The 22,649-nt window shown below is 44.0% G+C and overlaps 1 protein-coding gene across 3 annotated transcripts in view; it reads right to left on the reverse strand.

Annotated features, from left to right (window-relative positions):
- Positions 1-22,649, reverse strand: part of LOC147446206 (ARM repeat superfamily protein) — a 204,488-nt gene that overhangs the window by 129,421 nt on the left and 52,418 nt on the right. For all 3 annotated transcript variants that reach the window (XM_086525470.1, XM_086525469.1, XM_086525468.1), the window contains exons 7-18: positions 21,946-22,041; positions 21,753-21,831; positions 21,234-21,297; positions 20,951-21,054; positions 20,758-20,866; positions 20,569-20,658; positions 19,661-19,738; positions 19,516-19,583; positions 19,324-19,423; positions 19,052-19,222; positions 18,883-18,972; positions 6,983-7,048 (exon numbers count right to left, since the gene is read on the reverse strand). In XM_086525470.1, coding sequence (XP_086381596.1) covers positions 6,983-7,048; positions 18,883-18,972; positions 19,052-19,222; positions 19,324-19,423; positions 19,516-19,583; positions 19,661-19,738; positions 20,569-20,658; positions 20,758-20,866; positions 20,951-21,054; positions 21,234-21,297; positions 21,753-21,831; positions 21,946-22,041 — 1,115 coding nt within the window. The remainder of the gene's footprint in view (positions 1-6,982; positions 7,049-18,882; positions 18,973-19,051; positions 19,223-19,323; positions 19,424-19,515; positions 19,584-19,660; positions 19,739-20,568; positions 20,659-20,757; positions 20,867-20,950; positions 21,055-21,233; positions 21,298-21,752; positions 21,832-21,945; positions 22,042-22,649) is intronic.

Consider the following 22,649-nt stretch of genomic DNA (forward strand, 5'->3'; position numbering starts at 1 on the left):
CTATGCTAAACCAAAAGCTTCAAGGTACAGGTGCACAATCTGAGGAGTATTTGCTAGGTCCTCCTCCTTCATCCACTTTGCATCCAATGCAGGATAGTTCTTGAACTTAACCAAGAACCGCCATCGTACTTTACCCTTATTCTTTCTGTCCTTTTGTGCCAAAATATGTTTAGGAACAAGGATCTCGTTTTCCTCCACTTCGGGTTGCTCATTGGCTCCCCATCTTCGGGCACATCACCTTTAAAAGGTTTCAAGAGACTCACATGAAATGCATTGTGAATCCTCCAAGTGTTAGGCAGTTTCAGTCGGAAGGAGACATCATTGATCTTTTCAGAGATCTGGAAAGGTCTGTAGTTTCTCATACAAGCTTTGGAAAAAGCCTCTCCTTTCCCTTCTTCTTTCTCAGGCGTGCCTTTTCAAAACGTAAGAGCAACCAATCATCCTCCTTCAATTTCAAATCGCGACGATGGGGATCCGCTGCCTTTTTCTGTCTTTGCTGAGATTTCTGCAAAGCCTCGCGAACGTTAGCAAAAGCCGTGTCTAAGTCGCACGTATTCTCATCAGCTTCAAAAATCTTATCTTTTGTGCTTAGGAAGGGTGGAACCTTCGCAGCACCTTCAATAATCTCAAATGGCGCCTTCCCCGTCGAAGAGTGTATCGTGTTGTTGTAGGCAAATTCCATCAAAGGTAGATACTTTTCCCATTGAGTCTTCTAATCCAAGATCTAGGACTTCAATAGATCTAAAACCACTGAATTGGCAATCTCAGATTGCCCGTCAATTTGCGGGTGGAAAGAAGACGAGAACTGTAACCGCGTGCCAATGTTCTCCCAAATTGCCTTCCAAAACAAACTCGTGAATCTGGGTGTAGATCATCGATCCTAGGAATCGGAAATCTGTTCTTGATGGTGATTTCGTTGAGAGCTCTATAATCGATGCACATTCTCCAAGATCCGTCTTTCTTCAAAACCAACAACACTGGAGAGCAATACGGTGACGTACTAGGTTAGACAAGACCCTTTTCCAAGAGGTCTTTCACTTGGTTCATAATCTCTTCGTTACGGGCTCGGCTCACACGGTAAGGTGGCCGGTTTGGTTGCGTGCTTCGAGGAATTAGATCAATAGTATGATCTTCAGGACGAGCGGGTGGTAACTCGCCTGGCAGGTCCTCTGAGAAGCAATCGGCATGAGAGTGGAGAAAATCTTGGCGTTCTTTATGAAGTTCAGACATATTTGTCCTATCCTCATCACTCAACTCTTTCACAAAGATCGAGTAAACACACAGACTGGATTTCATTAACTTGGAAATGGCCGAAGCCGATACAATAGGGACAGACTCGCCCTTAAGTTTAATGTGAAGTACAATGGTTCTGCCCTTCTCTGTGGTCAATGTCTCTTTCCTCGCCCGATAGTCGACCACGGCGTTGTTCTTGTAGTACCAGGGAATTCCCAAGAGGACATCACAACCTTCCAAAGGCATTATGTAAAAGTCCTCATGCCCCAAATATCCCTGACAATGCAACTGAAGTTTGCCAATGACAGGTGTAATGGCTACGTCCCTACCAGGTGCCGCTAGAACTGCCTCCGCAAGTGGTCCCATCCGATCGGGAGTGATCTCGAGCCGCACCGCCAATTCAGGTGAAATGAAGTTGGCCTTGGTTCCTCCAACGAAGAAGATCAGGGCTTCTTGGTCTTTCACTTTGCCCCAAGCGCGGCAAAATACTGTACTCTCGTCCAACGTGCTGGGATCAATACCCACGCAATCTGGAACCGGTCCTATTTTCATCTTGCCTTTTCTTCCACGTTCCTCAGCTACTCTCGAACTCTCAGGCCTCTCGTCGTCCTTGTCGTTCTGTTCTTTCTGTGCCTTTTTAGGGCACTTCGTGGAGATATGTCCAGTTTGAAAGTTTCCCCGCATCCAAAGCACTTCCCTTCCTTGATGTAGCGAGCTCTCTCTTGAGGAGTAAGTTTGGGTTGTGCATCTTTCTTTTCTGAGTTGCTCTTCCTCTTTCTACTTTCACAAGTTTGTTCGGCTCTTTGTGTCATGATCTCATCGGTGGGGTAGGTCAAACTGCCAGAGTGAATGGCAAAACCCCGTTTTGCATGACTCATCAACTCATGAATGGAAGCTGACTTCTGTTCCAAGCAGTGATCTTGGATCTCTGTAGAAAGACCCAAGGTAAACCACTCAATCTGTTCCTTAAACGAGATCTTCTTAAATGAAGAAGCGGGTAGAAAAGAGCTCCAGAATCTCTCGCAATAAGCGTCCACTGTATCCTTCTTGGTAATCCAAAGATGGTTCCAAGCAGTTCGTATGTCGCGTTCATACTCTCGAGTCGGCCAAGAAGAAATAAAAAGCCTCTTGAATTTCAGCCATTTAACTGGCGCAGTCTTGTTTAATAGAAGCGTGGACCACCAAGTTCGAGCATTCCCCTTAAAGTAAGAGGCAGCTCTTCGAATCTTAGAGTGCTCTGAGCAACGCCCTCCTGCAAAAGCGATGTGAAACTGCTGTACAAAAGACAAAGCCTTCGAAGCATCTCTATAACCAAAAAACGTGTCAAATTTAATTGACTGTCCACCTTCCTTAAACTCTCGGACTTTCTTGCTTTTGTCTTCCAGAAAGTCATATTGGTTGGCTTTGTAAAAATTCTTCTTCTTTGCATAAAAGCTGTTGTCATCCGAGTCCGAACTGGACAAGTCCTCTATAGAACTGTCAACCACAGGGTGAGATTTAGACTTCTTTGCCTTTTTCTTGCCCTTTCCGAAGCGTTGCTTTTTGCTTAGCTTTTTGCCTTTTCTGTCTTCTTCGCTCGAGTCAGATGAGCTAGAAGAACTGTCAGAAGAAGAAGAAAAAGAAGAACTCGGTACTCCTTCAAATCGAACACGCTTCTTCTGTTTTCTTCCCTTGTCAAAAGTAGACTGACAACCCAAATAACCCGGGAAGTCGGTGCTTTTCTTCTGCTTTTTGTCGTCCTTTCTAGCTTTGTTTTGCGCGTCAAAAAGCTAAACAATTCGTGCATCAACCACCTCTTCTAATTCTTTCTCTGTATAACTCTTGGGAGTAGGAGGTTTCTTGAGAGCGGGTTTCGGGATGGTTTTGTGGTTTTCTACCACTATGTGTGCACTTCCTCGAAAGAAGTCTGGTTCATATATTTTGCCAATTTTGGGTCCTTGGCAAAATTAAGCATCATCTTTGTTGCATCGGCGATCAATTGACGACGCTCCATCTCCTGACGCTCCACCTGAGTAGGCCGAGGCAGGCCGTACTCCTTGCCTAAACTTCGCTGTGATCCCTTCCCGCATCTCCGGATACCGAGGGAGTCGAATGATCTTTGCCTGAATCCATAGATGCCGCGGACAAAATTTAGGGATAGGATTCCCGTAGAAGAGAAATCGGTCGTGCTCTTATACCACTGTAACAGACTTGGACACTCCAAGTCCAGAATCTACCATGACACCACAAATAATCACTTCAAATAGTTCACAGTTCACAATTGATTCGACACTGGCCCAGCGGAGTTCCGTGCCTAGAGATATTGGCCCCAAAGACTGGCGCCCCTTTCGGTATTTCTTTTTGTATTAATCTGTGTTCAAAGTACAAGAGTGCGGGCATGCGCTCACACTCAGACTCTTCGTCTGATGCTCTGAGTTGTGAGAGGCCAACCCGCGTATTTAAAGAGTACAAGGGGATGCTAAAAGCCAAGCCCAAAAGCTTCAAGAGCTGTCCATAAAAAACTGCCCTTAAAAATAAAGCAAAGAGTTTCTTTCTCTCTCTCTCTAACTTGCGTAAACTAAAGGAATTTCTTGCGTAGAGTTTTCAAGCCTTATTGCGTAGCCAAAAAGCAACAAGAATCCAGGCAAATCTACCATCCGTACAGCAAGCCACGTGGCTGACAATTTCCGCACGCTGCTGCCCAATTCTGCCGTACGCTGCCTCAGTCCAGCCAGGGTGTCTGTGTCCGTGCAGTAGGCCACATCAGCATTTCTGCTGCAGTCTGGGAGTCCTTGCCAAGAGGGGGAGGGGGTGTGTGTATACTCTGCAGGCCACGTCAACCATTTGTGACATTGGCCAAGATTCTAGAAGGTACTCAAGCCAGAACGTGGACTCAATTCAAAGCTAAATTTTATGAACAATTCCTTCCGCCCGAGCTCAAGAAGAACATCCAGAAGGAATGGGATTGGCTCACCCAGAAGCAACATGAGAAAGTCACGGCCTATGTGGACGAGTATTGGTCTGTTCTTTAGAAGGTTACTCCTTTTATGAACATCTCCAATGAGGGAAAGATGTGGAAGTTCAAAGCAGTCCATCAACCAAATGTCCCCCTAAGGACCCGGATCAGCCTAAGCAGTCAGAGGGTACCGGAAAATGGCTCAAGTATCTGTCGCCCAAAGTACGAACCTTCAAAGAGCAAAAAGATGTTTCTAGTATTATGAGAAAGGACACATGAAGCCCGGGTGCCCTGTTTGGTAGCAATGGCAGGAACAAGCATCTTTGAAGAAAGAACAAACGAAGAAGGAACCCGCTCCGTCAAGCTCCAATTCTATTCCTGACGTTCAAGGGAATACGTAAACGGAAAAAGGGAAGCGTAAGCTTCTAAAGGGCTGGGGATCTCTGAATAACCATCAGGTACTAATCCTTTATGATCCAGGATCAATGGACAACTTTATCTCCCTGGATATTGCGGAACGCTTCGGCCTCACGCCGGCTTAGCTAGGCACTCCGGTCACATCCAGATCAGCATTCGAGGGGTTGACTACCAATGCAGCTCCCATGCAAGGACAGCCCAATCTTCTGCTTGGCGAGTACAAGGATTCGCGTCATTCTTGATGGCACCCATCGACAGATGTGATATCATCTTAGGTATGTCACGGCACTTTCATCAGCAACCGGACCCAGATTATGTGGAAAAGACCATCACTTATGAACATGAGGGCAAGAACATTAAATTTTTTGTTGATGCTCAAGATTGGCTATTCCCTATTGTGAGCCATATCTGTATTAAAAAGGAGATAAAGAAGTGTGTTTCTCTTTACTTAATTTTCGCACGAGAAAAGGATAAAACTAACGAGGGTTCACTCTCGAGTTTGAAAATTTAATATTTTCAATTTATTGATTCGTTGAAACTCTCCCAAATAGGCTATCTCCAAAACGTCACGAAGATCACCACGTTGATCTCATAACGGGTAGCTCTCCTCCTAACCAGCCCTCTTACAAGGTAAGTCTTTCTCAGCAAGAGGAAAGTTTGAAGCAAGTTAACGAGCTTCTGGAAAAAGGTCTAGTACGACCAAGTACTTCACCCTACTGCTCTCCAATTCTACTGATGCAAAAGAAAGATGGCAAGTTTCGAATGTGCATAGATTACCGATCTCTAAACAAGTTCACTATCAAGAATCGCTTTTCGATTTCTCGAATTGATGATATTCTTGATAAGTTGTAGGGTACAAACATCTTTAGTAACATAGACTTAAAGAGCGGATATCATCAGATACGAATCACCCCTGAGGATGTCCATAAGACTGCTTTTCACACTACTTTTGGACTCTATGAATTTATGGTAATGCCTTTCGGCTTGACCAATGCTCCTACCACATACAATCGAATGATGGTTCGGATTTTCAGCCCACACCGAGCTTTTACAGAAGTATTCTTTATTAACATACATGTCTTTTCATAGACAGAAGAGGAACATTGGAAGCGCTTGGGTACAGTATTTCAGCATCTGCAAAAGCATGAGTTGCATGTCAATGCAAAGAATAGTGAGTTCTTCCTCACGGAAATACACTATCTCGGCCATATAGTCTCTCACAACCAAGTGAGCATGGATCCAGCAAAGATCTAGGTGGTACAAGAATGGCCAACTCCCACTACGGTAGTACACGATGTGCGTAGCTTTCTAGAATTGTGTTCCTATTATTGGAGGTTTATCCAAGGCTTTGCTCATGTAGCGGGACCACTCCATGACCTAACAAGGTGTACAATGGAGAAAGTATACAATGGTGATCACCCCATGAAGTCTCTCATGGGCAAGGTGGATAGGTACGATAACTACGGTACGAAAAAACCTTAAAAAATGTTGTGTTGTATGGGTAATCACCACCGATACAAAAAATTCTTATATACACCTGATACACTGTTTCACACTACTATATAGTAGATGTGAGAAATGTAGCACCAATCAAGATTCCTACACCAAAATGAAAGATTTGCAGAAACCCAAACCTCTGCGTTCTGCACATGAGTGCACTCTAACTCTAAAACAGAGACCAAAACGCAAGCAAAATGGAATTTGGTTGCACAACCCCAGTCAAAGTCCTGCATAGAATCTTGAACTACACAAACACCCACAAAAATTGCCAAAATTGGAGATCGTTACCGATGCCTTTCAAAAATCCTGGGGGTGGCTACAGTACAATGCATGAGAGAGGAGAATGGAGAAGGATTTCTACAGATCACAGTTTGAATTGCAAGGATCGACATAAAAGCAGCCATAAACTAGACTGTACGGTGGCCCCTAAGTACACTTTCTAGGTTATTACAGCTTTTTAGTGAACATAGCAAGTGTTGTAGTAAAGAGGTACACTCTAGGCAAAAGAATGGCCTCCATCTTGTAGCTTCTTCTCAAAGCTAAAGAATCTACACAAGGTCCCCAGGGTTAAGATCACCCCTAATAATATCAGGGTGGAAAGCAGACTGTGCAGGATAGGTTTCTGAGAGAAATAATTGTCTGTCTTGAGAAAATTGAAAGAAGGATAATGGTATGGCCGTTAAACAAGCTACTTGGGACTTTTTTCTAGCATAGAAGTTGCTCACTGCAGCGACTATTACAACCAAAGTTTGACAATTTACAGAGAAAGAATAAAGACCATATAACATGAAAGATTCCTTCCTACCCATTCGTCAATGGTAAGAGGCAAATATGAACTAAAAAGCAACAGCTTTTGACCAAGTAACTGTACAAGGCATACAAAGGCCTGAGTCTTACCGTTCCAACAGCCCCCGTATAGTCTGCTGCAACTATCAGCTTAAGAAGATACGGCCAAAGAACAAGCTGCAGAAAGGTCATAAAAACGTTATAAACAGCATCAAAAACTGTTCCCACCTATCAGAGGTTACAGTGCTCAAATGTCTTGATATCCGTACTTCAAAACTTTGTGTTTCAAAAGGTATATTTGCTTCCTTGATTCCCTTTCAGACAAACAAGTTAACACAGATTAAAAGAAAGAAGAGAACATTCACGATAAGGCAACATAGATCCAGTGATGCCCAAAAGGTCCACTTTGCTACAATATACCTACTACACTTTTGGTCCTCCATGACGATAGCATATATTGAGACTTGCGAGTCTCGATGAAATTGACACCCCAAGCTAGGCCAACTGGTTAGAAAATATATAGGTCCCCAACTGACGGAATAGCAAGGAGAACTTAAAACATTTCTTGCTTAATGCATGTTAGAACTTTGACACACAACTTTGCCGAATGGTGTCAGAATTGTGTGTCCTCTACAACCCATGCCACAATGACACTCCTGCAACTCAATGTCAGCAAAATCAGAAGGAACTGATGAGATTAAATTTATCAAATTAGAAACTCTCCTATGAAACACAATAGAGGAGCATAAGAATGCTAGAATTGCAATATGACTCAAATTAAGCTATCATTCAATTCTCACAAGTCACAACCTGCATGAATGTAAGATAAGAGGATTTGACCAGTGGGATGTAAGCATCAATGTGCCATGTTACACTGCAATCTGATCATAATCAAGGGGGGTCTCACAGGTACGACCGAACAACCGAAGTCTAGGCCGCCTCAATGTGAAGAAACTCTACTATCGGGTCATGAAGTGTATATGTGCCAAGGTGTTGGATGACAAATCGAAGTGTGACAAATTTCAGGGTTAGGTTTTGTCTGGTATGTACACTCTCTTGATAGTTCTTGGCATGACCATGCAGCTCTTACTCCCCTAGAGCCCAAGGCTCCAAGCCCCTCTGGTCAATATAATCCTGTATTTGACTGGATTGCAAGGAGCTTTGACGGTATAAAGGCATCTGCAGTTCAATGGAAAGAGGAGCAGAGTAGTAATGCCCTTGCCAGCTGTCATGGATGGCATGCGCACAATGAGAGTCTTGGCTGTACAAGGCACATTACTTGAAAGGGCTCAACCTCGCCTCTCTCTCCAGTACCAATTAAGTGTTTCAGATTAAGTAGCAGGTGATTTTTCTCTTCATCTACAAAACAAGGTGATTATAAAACACGTCCTGGGTAGAGACTACTCTCTACAAGGTGATTACAATACATATTGTGGGAAGAGACTGTGAGGGTGTTGTATTTGTCTGCTATAAATAATCTCAATAAATCTCACCTAAGAACCTCATCCCTCTCACAGATCACGTTAAGGTTATATGTATCATCGCCGCATTCAGGCCATTTTGAGAGGCATAGAGGAACACCTACAAGGTTCTTCGTGGACGAGGAGATTGATGTCATGATGCTGCGGTCCGTGAGGAAGTCATGTGATGGTCCCTACAATGGCTGCCTACTATGGAGATGCAGCTTTGGGAGATATGCTATGATCTGGCCGTACTGGTTCACTTATTTGTTTACATTTTTTGTATTTTTTTACCTTGGCCTTTTGTATTGGATATTTGGATCAAATGAGGATGATGCAATTCTCCTTTAGGCCTTTTGCATACGTAGATAAACATTTCATTTCATTTTTATGACCAAACCATGCACCTAATGCCATGCAAAAAGTGTGTATCCAATTATCTAGGACGAGAGATGGAAGCCATCTGCTCTGAGATGAAGAAAATGATCTCTCGAGTCTTTAGAAACTCATCTTTGTTCCTATTTTCAGGTGATTCTGCGGCGTAAATGGCATTTCCAAGCGGCCAAGCAAGAAGATGGGGAGGATGGTGAAACTAGCATATGTGGCACTGAGGCCTTAGCCCGAATCATCCAAGAGATCATAGAGACTAGACGCCTCTCCATCCATCTCCATCCATCAATGCTACCAGATCTGCCATGATGGTCCACCGAGGGTCCCCAAATCTGAACCCCATAAAGCATAGCTGAAGCCACTAGAGTGTCCAAAAGCCACAGCTTTATTCGAGGTTCTTGAAACCGAACCTGCGAACACATCTTCTCCAATCCTCCCAAGGCTGCATAATCTCTTGTCAATCTACTTTCTGCTGCTCTCCTCAATGAAAACACTGGACCACTGAAGACTACCCCAAGATAGGTGTATGCATCAATATACTCCACCATCTCCTGGCCATATGTAAATTTGGGTGCTGACCTCCTGACCCAGTGTGGTGTGGTGTTAAACACCATAACCTTGGTTTTCCCCAGGTTAACAAACAACAATCCACTATCGTGGGCAAGTGTGTGCAAAGCATCTAAATGATGTTGCATCCCTCCTGGGAGTCAGAATCAACAAAATATCATCAGCGTATAGCAATAGTGGGAACCATGTCCCTGCCAATTGTGCTCCTCTATCACCGTCCCTCTCAATGTAGTTAGCAACCTCATCCACATACATGCCAAATAGTGTAGGAGATAGCGGGCAGCCCTGTTACACCCCAATAGCGGAGTGAACCAAATCAGAAATCCCCTCTGGAGTGCGTACATGACCCACTACTGACTTGCATAGAGCCATGATCCCCCAAATCAACACTTTTGGAACCCCCATCTCTTGCAGTCTGTGCATCAATCTAGCTCTAGGAACTGTATCGAAGGCTTTGCGGAAGTCCACAAAGCAACAATAGAGCCGTCTCCCACGTAATCTCCCCTCCTCAATAATGGCTCCAAGTGTCAGAATATGATCAATATTCTAGAGAATGACATCTCCATCCTAGAGAACTCCCATATGTCCTCATCCAATATAATGTAGGGTGACTGCCCCTTGGGCGATGCATAATGAGATGGGTTGGGGGCAAAATAGCATATTGCACTATAGAGTGGCCTCCCTGTCTCCGCTCACTTTGACCCACATATATCTTGCCTGCTCATCTCTCCAAACAATACGAATGAAGGGTTGAAGGTCCTCTTTGAATCGGACTGCCACACCTCTTGACCCAGTCCTCTATACGTTGATCTCACATCCTGCCTACAAGTAGTCTACGAATGGTATCCCGTCACTCTAGGTAATGTGCCGCCAAGAGTCCGTGTCACGTGCACATCTAACCCTATCTGTACGTGGACAAGCTACTTCATGACATGGGTTCAGTTCAGTTAGCTTAGGAAGTGTTCTGGCACTTTTGTGAGTTTGTTCGCAGACCGTGCATGTCCAGGCACTTAGAGTAGATGAATATCCTCTGGTTGCACACAGCATGATCATCAGCATTACCATCGGGAGCATTTTACAGTGCAGAAAACCTAATTTCCCTAATTTAGCCATTTTTTACTTATTATTTTTAAGTGACTTTTGTTGGGAAACTGGGTAGGGCAATTTAGCAAGCCGGTATATAAGAAACCCTAGCGCTAGCACTTTTGGGCAGAAGAGGCAGCAGGGACCAGACATCCGACAATGCACCTTCTCAGCAAGACCCCCCCCCCCCGGGTAAGAGACATAGCGTTTTCAGCCAAAGAACAAGCCAGTGTTTTCATTGCTTTGTAGATCTCCTAGCGTTTTTGCACTGCAGTAGCCTAGCGACAGCAAACTCAACCGATCACTAGCGTTTTTGCAGAAGACCCAGATCAGCCCTAGTGTTTTTGGATCAGCAAAGTCCCACTGCGTTTTGCAGATTCTCCGCGACTGAACCAACAGATAGACCAGCTCAGTTTTCAGCATCAAGACACCGCTGAAAAAGCCCCAAACCTCGCAGATCTCACCTTCCCGCAGCAGATCCTCGCCGCACGGTCAGATCCACCAAAGTTTGCAGATTCAGCCCGGAAAACACAGATTTCAACATCTATGTTTTCAGCACGTCGTCGTCGCATCGTCGCCATCAACATCGTCACTGACATAGAGTCAGAATCAACAGATAAAGATTTGCAGATTTCAACCCTTAGCGTTTTCAGTTTTCAGCCCGTCTCGTCGTCGTCCTCATCGTCGTCGACATCGTCGGCAAGTCCATTGCATTGTAGAGATTTGTGCAATTAATAGTAGACCGCTTTCGCCATAGAGAGTGGGGCCTTCGGAGGAGGGTTTGACAACATTCTGGTGTCGTATTATTCTCTCTCTATCTCTCAGTCTCAGTACCTTCATGCACAATGTTTACCCACTTTGTTTGTGATCATTTGCACTCTCTCACTGAAGGAACGGAAGGCTCTCCCTTCCGTAAGTTAAAGGAACCCTTGAGCACAATTCGGAGCACTCATCTTGAGCAAAGTTCTACATTCACTTCCGCTGCACCTTACATTGGTATCAGAGCTTTGGCAGTGTTCTGTATCACTCGAGGAAAGAACCACAGAACTTTTTTTGCTTGTTGGGGTCGCACGTAACCCAAGTCCACTTGGGCGTGTTGATTCCTAATCGTGTTTTTGAAGACTAATAGGAAAACCAAGAAAGAAGGGCTTGTCCAACCTCCCCTTGTTTCTCTTTTCACTCATTGAGAGCAGACCGTGCACTTAGCGGCCGGCCAATTGACGTGAGGTGGGAAAAGGCAACCTTGGTGTGAGCGCAAGGCTGCCAAGGGGTGCACCCGCGGGAAAGAGAAGAGCTCAGGTAAGAGAAGATCCTTCTCTAACACAGATTGCAAGCTAAAGAAGAACCTCAAGACTCCAGACACCCAAGAACCCAAGACTACAAGAAGCCAAGTTCCTTGTGAACTTTAGAACCTAAGACTTCAGTGTATGGTCATCACCCGAAGCGGAATGGATACTTTGCATGAAGGTGATGAGCATGAGGGTGGTGAAGAAGAATTTTCCTAACCAGGAGGTTTTTCCGACCCTCCCCCTTCCTCATCTACTCCAAGGATTGCACTAACTCCTATGAAGCCTTTCGACAAGATGATGAGGACCGAAAGTTAGAACGCGAAGAAATAAGAGCAAAAAGAATGGCAGCCTTTGAGCGTGAGCCTGAGCAAGCGCGCTTGGCGGCCGAACAGAGAACCCAACACATGCAAGAGTTGTTCAAACTCTTTTCTAGTGTGCAGGCGCAGATTGACAAGAATCAGGAGAAGAAGACTCTCTCAGTCTTTTCTTCTCCAAAGCACGACACACATGATTTGCATGATAATGATAAGCATAATGATTTGCATGATCAAGATGTGATTATTCACAAGCATGATAATTTGCAAGATAATGATGTGATTATTCACGAGCATGATAATTTGCAGGATAATGATGTGATTATTCACGAGCATGATGATTTGCCAGATAATGATGTGATTGTTCACAAGGATGATGGTTTAGTTGATACTTTGACTAGTGAAGCTAACCTCATTGCAGATTCGATAGATCACAAAGAACCGATCTTGGCTCTCGAGTCGAGATCCAAAGAACCCCCATAGGGAGTACTATGTGTTCGAATGATTAGTCAGCACACATTGTTTGAGTGTTTCATTCGTGATGCTTTCCTGTATTTTAGTCACCGTCCTTATGTGATCCCTTTTCATAGGCATGACATATTGCACGATGAGCACGATTCACTCATGAATGAGCACGGATGTATGCGGATTACTCATGAAAAGATGAAATGTTTGCACCCAAGGAATTCACATTCCATGTCTCTTCCTTAATATGACACACTATCCGAAAGAGCACAAAAAGAATTGAGCATCAAGCATCGGCATTTCCATTGTGATTTGCCACAGTTGATTGATTTCAATCAAAAAGACAAGTTTCGAATCCATTGTTTACGTGTGTTTGATGAACGATTTGAGACTCCATCTATATGTTCATCTACATTGCATGCACAGTCTTTTAAGAAGACTAGAATTTTTACAGTCACTTTACATGAAATGGGTATGTTCATGTTTTTGTGTTGGAAATGGTTTTAGGAATTTTCAGCCTCGGACATTCTTGAAGAAGGTAGACGCATAACTATAGACGAAGTTGGAGCATTGAAGGAGCCACAAATGACCTTGTGTCGCTTTCGAAGCGGCCCAAAGAAGCAAGCGTTGCAAACCTTTATAAAGTTCAAGTATCACATGACCCACGCAATAGAGTGGGCCGGGCGAAGAGTCCTTTCCAGGATTCTAAACGCTGTTGGCGATCTCCATCGACGCCATAAAGTTCGGTACCAATACCTCACTTTGAAAAGGAGGGGATGCCACGTGCACATCTAACCCTATGTGTACGTGGACACGCTACTTCATGACATGGGTTCAGTTCAGATAGCTTAGGAAGTGTTCTGGCACTTTTGTGAGTCTGTTCGCAGACCGTGCATGTCCAAGCACTTAGAGTAGATGCATATTCTCGGGTTGCACACAACATGATCATCAGCATTACCATCAAATTCCATCAGGAGCATTTTACAATGCAGAAAACCTAATTTTCCTACTTTAGCCATTTTTCACTTATTACTTTTACGTGACTTTTGTTTGGAAACTGAGTAGAGCAATTTAGCAAGCCAAATATATAAGAAACCCTAGCGCTAGCACTTTTGGGCAGAAGAGGCAGCATGGACCAGACATCAGACAGTGCACCTTGTCAGCAAGGAAACACCCCCCCCCCCCCCAGCAGGAGACAACGTTTTCAGCCAAAGAACACGCCAACGTTTTCATTGCTTTGCAGATCTCCTAGAGTTTTTGCATTGCAGCAGTCTGGCGACATCAGACTCAACAGATCACTAGCGTTTTTGCAAAAGATCCCAGATCAGCCCTAGCGTTTTTGAATCAACAAAGTCCCACAACGTTTTGCAGATTCTGTGACAAACTGCTGACGTGTCAAAGCCTAAAGAATGGAGTCAACTTACAGATGTGGCCGAGGGGCCTAAACTCTAATTTTTGCCAGAAACCCTAACCCTAAAACCTAAAAACCCTAATTCTGAAAATCCTAACCCTAAAACCTGCAAACCCTAACCCTAAAACTGTAGAAACCCAAACCCTAAAGGGCAGCAGACAGATTCCGAAAATTGCACTGACATGATGACGTGGCAGGCAACGGATTTCCACGTTTTGCGCTGGCTGATGACGTGGTAGGCTGTACGGATTTCCGTAAATTGCGCTGACAGCTTTTTGGCTTTGCTTTTGAACCAGAAGCTTTTGAGTTTTAAAGGCTATTTACTATAACTGCTTTTCAAGCAAGGGCCTTTAAATATGAGGCTAGGGCTCATTCTCTGGCATGCTTCCTCGAGAAGGTGCAAAGTCTGGAGTATCGGCTTGTACTTTGATGATGCAATATAAAGAAATACCGAAAGGGGAGCCAAGGTTTGGGGCCAATACTCTCTGGGGTGGAATTCCGCCACTCTGTGTCGCGTGTCGTCTCTCTCTTACAGTTCAGTTGTTACTGAAGTGCTAAAAGTCTGTTCAGTCTGTTCTTTTCTATTGGCACATGGTGCCCGCCTTGTGACAGATTCTCCACGACGGAACCAACAGATAGAGCAACATTTTCGGTTTTCAGCATCAAGACACCGTAGAACAAGCCCCAAACCTCACAGATCTCACCTTCCCACAGCAGATCCTCGCCGCACGGTCAGATCCACCAAAGTTTGCAGATTCAGCCTGGAAAACGCAGATTTCAGCATCTGTGTTTTCAGCGTGTCGTCGTCGCATCGTCACCATCAACATCGTCACCAACATAGAGTCAGAATTCAGCAGATAAAGATTTGCAGATTTCAGCCCTTAGCGTTTTCAGTTTTCAGCGCGTCTCGTCGTCGTCGACATCGTCAGCAACTCCAATGCATTGTAGAGATTTGTGCGATCAATAGTAGACCGCTCTCGCCATAGAGAGTGGGGCCTTCGGAGGAGGGTTTGACAACATTCTGGTGTCGTATTCTTCTCTCTATCTCTCACTCTCAGTACCTTCATGCACAGTGTTTACCCACTTTGTTTGTGATCATCTGCACTCTCTCACTAAAGGAACGGAAGGGTCTCCCTTCTGTAAGTAAAAGGAACCATTGAGCACAGTTCGGAGAACTCATCTTGAGCAAAGTTCAACATTCACTTCTGTTGCACCATACAGTCGGATGTATTTCCGAGTAAAAAATAATGTCTCTTCCCTTAAAGCTATCCTCAAATGCGCCTACATCTAGCTTCATCGATTCATTACAATTCCATGGTGCCATTTTAAGGTTGGTCCCATAGGTCTCGCACCATCATGCGGTGCATTTTTCCAACACCACTACTCTCCCTCCCTTGTAGAAAGCAATTTTCCCTTTCTCCCTAGCTGCCTTGATCTTTGGCATCAGCTCTTGCTTGTGTGCTACTTGTGTGAGAGTGAGGTCACCACCCAAAAATATCCAAGGTTGCTTGAGTGTATGTCTCTTCTTCAGGAATTCCTTCCTAGCTTCCAACGTAGGGAAAAGTAAAATGAGTGCTCTTTCTTTGGGCCTTCCTTTCTCATCACTTCCCTTCTTGCCAACTCTCCAAGCACCTATGTGTGGGTTCAGAAATACCCATGCGCTTCAAGAGCTCTTGCACTTCCTCTACTTTTCCAGTGTCTTTGAAACCTGTAACATGCACATGAAGGGCTCTAGTCTTTCTCTTTTGCTCCTTCTCAATTGTCATATTGATGATAGTGGATGTGGATGTGGCTTCACGCATCTTAACTTTTCCTATCTTTGCGTCCTCGATCCACTTTTCAGCTTTATCAACCTTCTCTTGTGTTCTAAATAGGTGCTCCGCCCATGAAGAGGTTATTCGTGCCTTATACTCTTCCTCCTCCCGTATAGTTTCACCTACTCCTTAATGCTTTCGAGCTCCTTTATCGTTGAGGGTTGATTTTCTCCCTCCTTTGTGGGGGTATTTTTGCAAGCTACGAGGTCTCCCTGAAGTGCTTCGATCAATGCATCCTTTTTATTCATGCGTTCTTCCATTTTTTATTTCCAGGATTCAAACACAGTAAGTGCATCCTCTATATCTTTTTTGCATCACACATTCCATTACATTCACTTATGCCCTCACAATCATCTGCATTTCGGCCTTCAATGATGTGTACATCTCATCACGCTTACCAAGCATCCCTTTGTCCAACTGTTTCCTCATCTCCATACATTGCTTTGTTGTAAGTCTCTGTGTTTGCATACATCTCTTTTTCAATGTCACCCCTCAAAAGGCTCAGCTCCACCTTGATCATCACATGTACCTTAAGTTATCGACTCTAGATAGCTTCTCTGCTCTCATTGAACCTAGCGATAGTACGCTCTCTCGAAACTTCCGCCTAAGTCACGTTCGATTTAGGCGGAGTTTCATGAATATCCTCGTCCCGAGGTCAGCTGATTGGTCCATCCTCCGAACCTGCTTACTGCTGGCAAGCTACTCTTGTGTACATGGTTACCCTCTTTTCCTGTGTGTCACAAAGTCGCCCCCAGTCTCTACGAATCCAGCTTCAGTCTCTGGGCGCTCGACTCCTCCCCTTGTGGGCGTTGCTCGCTGGTTCTCTTACCAATAGGTCACACGTGCTCATCTGTGCATGGCCTCTGGCACGCGGCATAGCCTTCTTCGCAAAGTTCAATTACGTGCAGCATAAGCTTAGTTTATCTTTAAGTAATGCAGACGTGGATTCTGTAGTTGGTTGGGATTCGCTAAGCACTGCTTGTGTCTGTGATGGTAATTGCTTTGGCCTACGCGTAGTCAACCTACTCTGGCAAACCATCATCGTCATAATCCATGCCTGAGGATGCCCGGCATCGGGCGTTGTCCGAGAAAGTATTGCATCGGTCGTTGAAGAGCTTCGTCAATGTCCGTCTTTGTAAATAGTCATAATGGGCGTCTCCCATGTCGTGCTAGAATAGTCCTGATTCTTTGGTGGAGCCTTCGTCGATGTCGTGGTCGCCCTTGTAGACGTGGGCGTCTAGCTCTTCCGAGCTTAATGGCTCTGTCCACTAATATAGCTTTGGTAGAAGTGGGCTCTGAAATCTGCTGTTGAGCATGCTCATCCGGCTGTTGAGTCCCTACTCTAAAGAAGTCAATGATCTCCCTCTGTGAATGTCTCTGACTCCCTCGTCTCCTCAAGAGACTCTCCCTGTATCTGCGCAGCTCTAGCAAAAACAACCCGAGGCATCTCTGATCCTGATATCTCATGACTCTAGCCAACGGTCCAAAGCCCTCTCTGAATAGAGAGTGAAAGCGGCCTTGTATCTCATAGTATACCGGACAATGATAAATGTGATGTAACTCTGTCTCTGTCTCCATATGACACAACTGGCATATCCAAGCTTCTGCTGGTACCCTTCTAAATTTGCCAGTCTCAATCTCTAGCTGATGCGATGATGTGCGCATCTGACCAATAGCGCATCGTATCCCATAGGATAAATGAGTGTCCATATAGGCCGGTCTGATCACATATCCATCCTCTGTTAGTTGGAGGAGATGCTCTCTATAGAAAGCCATCTTCGTGCCCAACTCTTGTACCGGTTGTATCTGCCTGCTAGTATGTCCACCAAGTAGCTCTCCTGTCACAAATTGCTGACGAGTCAAGACACTGAAGAACTGAGCGGGCTGACAGCTTTGGACAAGATGCCTTTGGACCAGTTGCTTTTGGACAAGATGCTTTTGGACCAGTTGCTTTTAGGTTTACTGCTTTTCACGTAGCTGCTTTTGAGGCCAAGGGCCTTTAAATATGTGCAGAGGGCTCATTCTCTGGCATGCTTCAGTACGAATGTGCAGAGGGTGGAGTACCGGCATTGTACTGAGTTCAAGTAATATAAAGAAATACCGAAAGGGGCGCCAAGGTTTGGGGCCAATGCTCTCTAGGGTGGAGCTTCACCACTCCCTGTGTCATCTATCTCTTTCTATTCAGTTGTTATTTGAAGCGCTAAAAATTTGTTCAGTCTGTTCGATTCCGTTGGCACGTGGCGACCGTCTTGTGACGTCTCCTCCTGCCATGTGTCCCACTTTCCACTTAATGAAGCCTCCAACTCTTGAAAAGGTGAATTTTTGAATGATTTTCATGTCCAGGACAAATATTATCCTCTTGTTAATTCATTTCACTTATAACTAACTTTGTCCACATTTATAAAGGTTGCCCACGGTCATTTCACACTAGCCATGCATTGTCCTAGACCTCTAGGACTTGTCCACTTGCCCGTAACGAGAGCTTTGGAAGAAAAGAAAGAAAATAAAATAGAAATAGAAATAACACAAAACAAAATAGAATAAGTAGACACCAAGATACATCTCCTGGTTATAGACGAAATCAAGAAAAAAAAAAGGTGGGGTCCAAGGAAGATGAGTTTTGGGGCAGCATGGGAAGGCCCTAGGAAGTGAGATGGGTAGGAGCAAAGGAAGGGAGTCGAAGGAAACAAAAATCAGAGGGAAAGGAAGGGAAGAGGAGGGGCAAGATAACGGCAGTGCAGCCTATCACTCTACTTCAAGCCGTTGATAGATATGGGAGATTGTAGATCTTTGTAAAGTTCACTATGATACCTGTGTATCACAAATAGTATGAGGAACCTTTGGGCGTCTCTGCATCTTCATAGTGCATCTAATTTAGAGCATAATTATCTGCCACAGATGGAGTCATATGAAACCAGCAGCAGTCGTTCTTGTCCCACATCCCCCAACCCGGGGAAAAAAAGAACAAAAACAAGCAACCTACACAGTTGATTTTTCCAAAGCCAAAAGCAAACATCTATTGCACAACCTGACCAAGGCACAAAGAATTCGTGCATGAGGTAAATTAGAGAGATTCACTAGGTCACAATGTCTGGAAAAATGAAGATTGAGCAGCTCCACTTCACATCCATCATATTGTGCATCATTACATGGCTTTAAGACATTTGCATTTTTTCCACAAAAAGGAAGCGAAAAAAAGAAATGTAGTGTTAACACACCTCCAGTTCTGGCATAGTTCCTGCTAGCAAAAGCATTGCCTTGTCACACATTGCTCGCAACTCCGAAGGGGACACCAAACTAACTTTTAGCTGAGACACCACATGCTGTCAATTCTGGATCACCAAGCATGATGTTTGCAAAACAAATAACTCAGCAGGAAAACCTAACCTCAGTTTTGACGTTGCTAGATTTTGAAACCGAGTCCTTTTTGGAAGCTGTTTCTTGGACCTTGCGATTACCTGAATCTTCGTTCAATGCACATTTTCTTGTCAGAAACTCCACAAAAAGTTCTCCAGCGCCTTTCACCACCCATCCACAGGATGCCATGGCCACAATCAACTGCATAATCAAGAATCCCCACTTACATGCAGCCCCAACTCAACTCAGCTCAACAAACAGTGCTTCTTGAAATACAATGAACATTGTAAAATCGAATAAACCTCTACTAAAGCTTTGCAGAAATCCAAATCCTGCTCGGAGAGGCCAGGTTTGACTGCATCAAGAAGTTGTGACGGGCGGTCATTCCACGTTACATGCAGCCTTGAAAATAGAACAAAACCTTTATTTTTACCTCCTACTAGAAAGCTGCACCATAGGAGAATATTGACAAGCTACAAGCAATGACTGCCAACCTGGGTAGAAGGTGCTGGAAGACGGAGAGTGCCCCAAGTCGAACCATATCTTCCTTGCTACCCAAGCGCTTGTATATCAGCGTAAACAAGTTCAGAAGTCTTACATACTTAATTCAGACTTACAGAAAGCCCAAAATATACTTACAGAAATCAAATATGTAAAAGTTTCCTCGCTATAAGCAACACCAATCGTCAGAAAACATTGTAGCACCTCATTTGAGATCTGAATTTGCTCATATCACCCCAAAAAAAAACAATAAGTAAAGTGATAGATGAGCACTAGTGCTTACTATGACATACGCAATCATTTCAGGCTTCCCACTCACCCACAATGACGACACTGCATGAACACTCACATGTAAAACCAAGCACGCTGAGATCCTGAATAGAAAAGCTCTCCCCCCTCTCTGGCAACTGCCACTTGTTACCAAATAACATAGACATGACGCAATAACAGACACCCATTCTTTTTTTTTTTTGGAAGGGGAACATGCTGGTCGAAATATTGGATTTGTTAAGACTTCAAGTACAGGAACCAATGAGAACAGGTAACACGTTAGATTGGAACCAATGCAAAGGCCTAAACACAGAAACATGACATGTTAATAACTGTTTTTTAAATGCCTTTAGGTTAGCCCACTCATCTCCTCTTGGCACGATCTCTATAAGATTAGATCAAAGCTCTATCAGAATGTCCTAGCAGTTGCTGGAGTATGCTCTCTCATTTGATGGGAGCCCTATTAGAAGAAGAGAGAAGGTTCCTCTGATGAGCATCAGATATATTTAGCAGAAGGAAACGAGATTTTCTTAGGAAGGAAGTTTTGTCTCTTGTTATTTGTTTTCTTGGCATCCATGAGTCTATCCTTGCTAAAAAAATTGACTGATAGATCTAAACCCTGATGCTCTCATGATATAATAGTGAAATTTCCAGCATTTAAAATTCCAGACAGACAAAACCATTGCCTGGAAAAATTAATATTGAAAAGTACCAGCAGTTGAGATTATAAGAAACAAAACCACTGAATTAGGTAAACAACAAATCAAGAAGCATACCCTCAAAATCATAGTGCTATCAGCACTAGACTTAGATTTCCTGTAAACCGATGCTAATGGCAGCAGTGTTGTTAGCACAGGATGGAGACCCTACACATTCAGATATGGCAAAGAAAAGCTCTCTTTGACGAGTTTTTGAGCTAAATCTTCTCATAGTTGAGCATGAATATTGCTGGCCAGAAAATGCACCTGAAAATCTAAGAGAGGCGGACTGCCAGAATGAGGTGTTAACACGGCATCAAGCAGCGCACGAAGGCTCCTAGTAACAGGCAATAGATTGCCCTTCTCCTTCTTGTACCTGCCAACGCCAGAGAAGATTGTGTACAAAGATCTCTAGAACAGAGTAACCCAAATCTGCTCCTCACTATCGGCATGCACTCACATGTTAAGCATGATAGGCAGCAATTTTGGTAATGCGGCTTTCCGTTGCAAGTCACTGACCAAGGGTACAAGCTCTCCTAAAGCCTCCACAGTCATCAGAGACACCTGATTAATAAGAAACCTTAGTAAACAATTTGTTCGTGAATACACAGATTGAAGAGATTAACAATTACAGCACAGGAGTCCAAAATAATGCGCACTATGTGTTCAACCCCTGTATTGAACATGGAAGAGTATACTGGGCGGACAACTTGAAAGGGTAATCTAGGAGTACAAATTACTACCTTGTGATCTCGCACTGTCACCCAAGATCCAAGAAACAACTCAAATGCTGAGTGAAGAAAAGCTCTGGCAAAACAAACCAACTTAAGCTTCAACATCTCAGAAGATTCATGCTACAACCAGGCACTTAATCCTCTCTTGCCCTCCCGAAGCAAACAGCCCAAAGACAACATGTATAATGCTCCCAATTGCACAACGCAACACCTGAACGAACTCACATCAATGTCTAGCTATAAGACACAGTGAACAGCGACAAAATGTGAGTATGCCCTAGTGCTCTTGCCAACACAACTCAAAGGTGTATGATTGTGTTCATGATGTTACAATAATATATAAAATTGGGCCAGGAATAAGCGAAGGTCCAATCGATAAGAAAACAATGCACGCATTTATATGCCCAGGATAAAACTTTTGAGATCCAGGGAAAACAGACATTGCTATACACAATATATTGGCCTTCGTGTATACATTTACTCATATAGAGCATAAACTAAACTGATCATGAAACCCCATGTACTCACATTGTATCACTATCAAGAGGTGGCGCGCTTGGATGGTCATCGTAGTACTGTGATATTGCCCAGCCCCAGTGCTTAAATGCTGATTACATGTTCCAACGAATGTGTCAATCAACCAGCATGGTACATCTCACTATAAATCCTTTACTTATAGCTTGTGATAAATCAGAAAACGATCCTTGTAAGAAAACATTACCAGCTGCAAAAATTGCTCTTTGATTATCCTTCACACAACCAAGCAAGGGAAGCACCCGGGAGAATACCCCTTTGACTCGCGGAGTAAACTGTGAAGCTTCAATACAGAGGTGAAGTTTCAGAACTGTGAAATTTGCTCAATAAGTTGTACAATACTTCGTGCATCTGATACAGCTTGCAAATTGTAACTCACTTCATCCTTACAATTACATCCAAACAGCAAATCTTAATGCCAGTTGAGATTAAAAGCAGGGCAAACTCTCTCTCTCAAGGTATACTCTCATTGACCGAGCATTGGAACTAGGGAGATCGAGACGCCCACGACTGAGGAGAGGAGCTTCACAGCATCGATGGAGACTACAACAGAGGATTCGGGCCTTACTATCTCGACATCCAGAGTACGTATGAGGATGGATCCATCACCCATTGTATCTCTCTCTTGTATTGGGCACCCATTGTATCAGTGATCACACATACCCCACACAGTTCGAGCTAGTAGCAATTCTAGATTCATTTTAGTATTTAGTTTTTGTACTCAGACACAGTACCAGATTCACAAGTTTATAACGGATTGGTCTCATAGGTCATTTTGGCCTTTTGAAGACGTTAATATATCATTTGATTTCTCTCTCACGCGCCTGCACACACACGCACTCAGGCCATACAGCCATCCAGTTTCCACCGCCAACGCCTGCGGTGCCTCTG

This window comes from Adiantum capillus-veneris, chromosome 12, assembly GCF_014529385.1.
Source record: "Adiantum capillus-veneris isolate H3 chromosome 12, ASM1452938v2, whole genome shotgun sequence".
NCBI lineage: Eukaryota > Viridiplantae > Streptophyta > Polypodiopsida > Polypodiales > Pteridaceae > Adiantum > Adiantum capillus-veneris.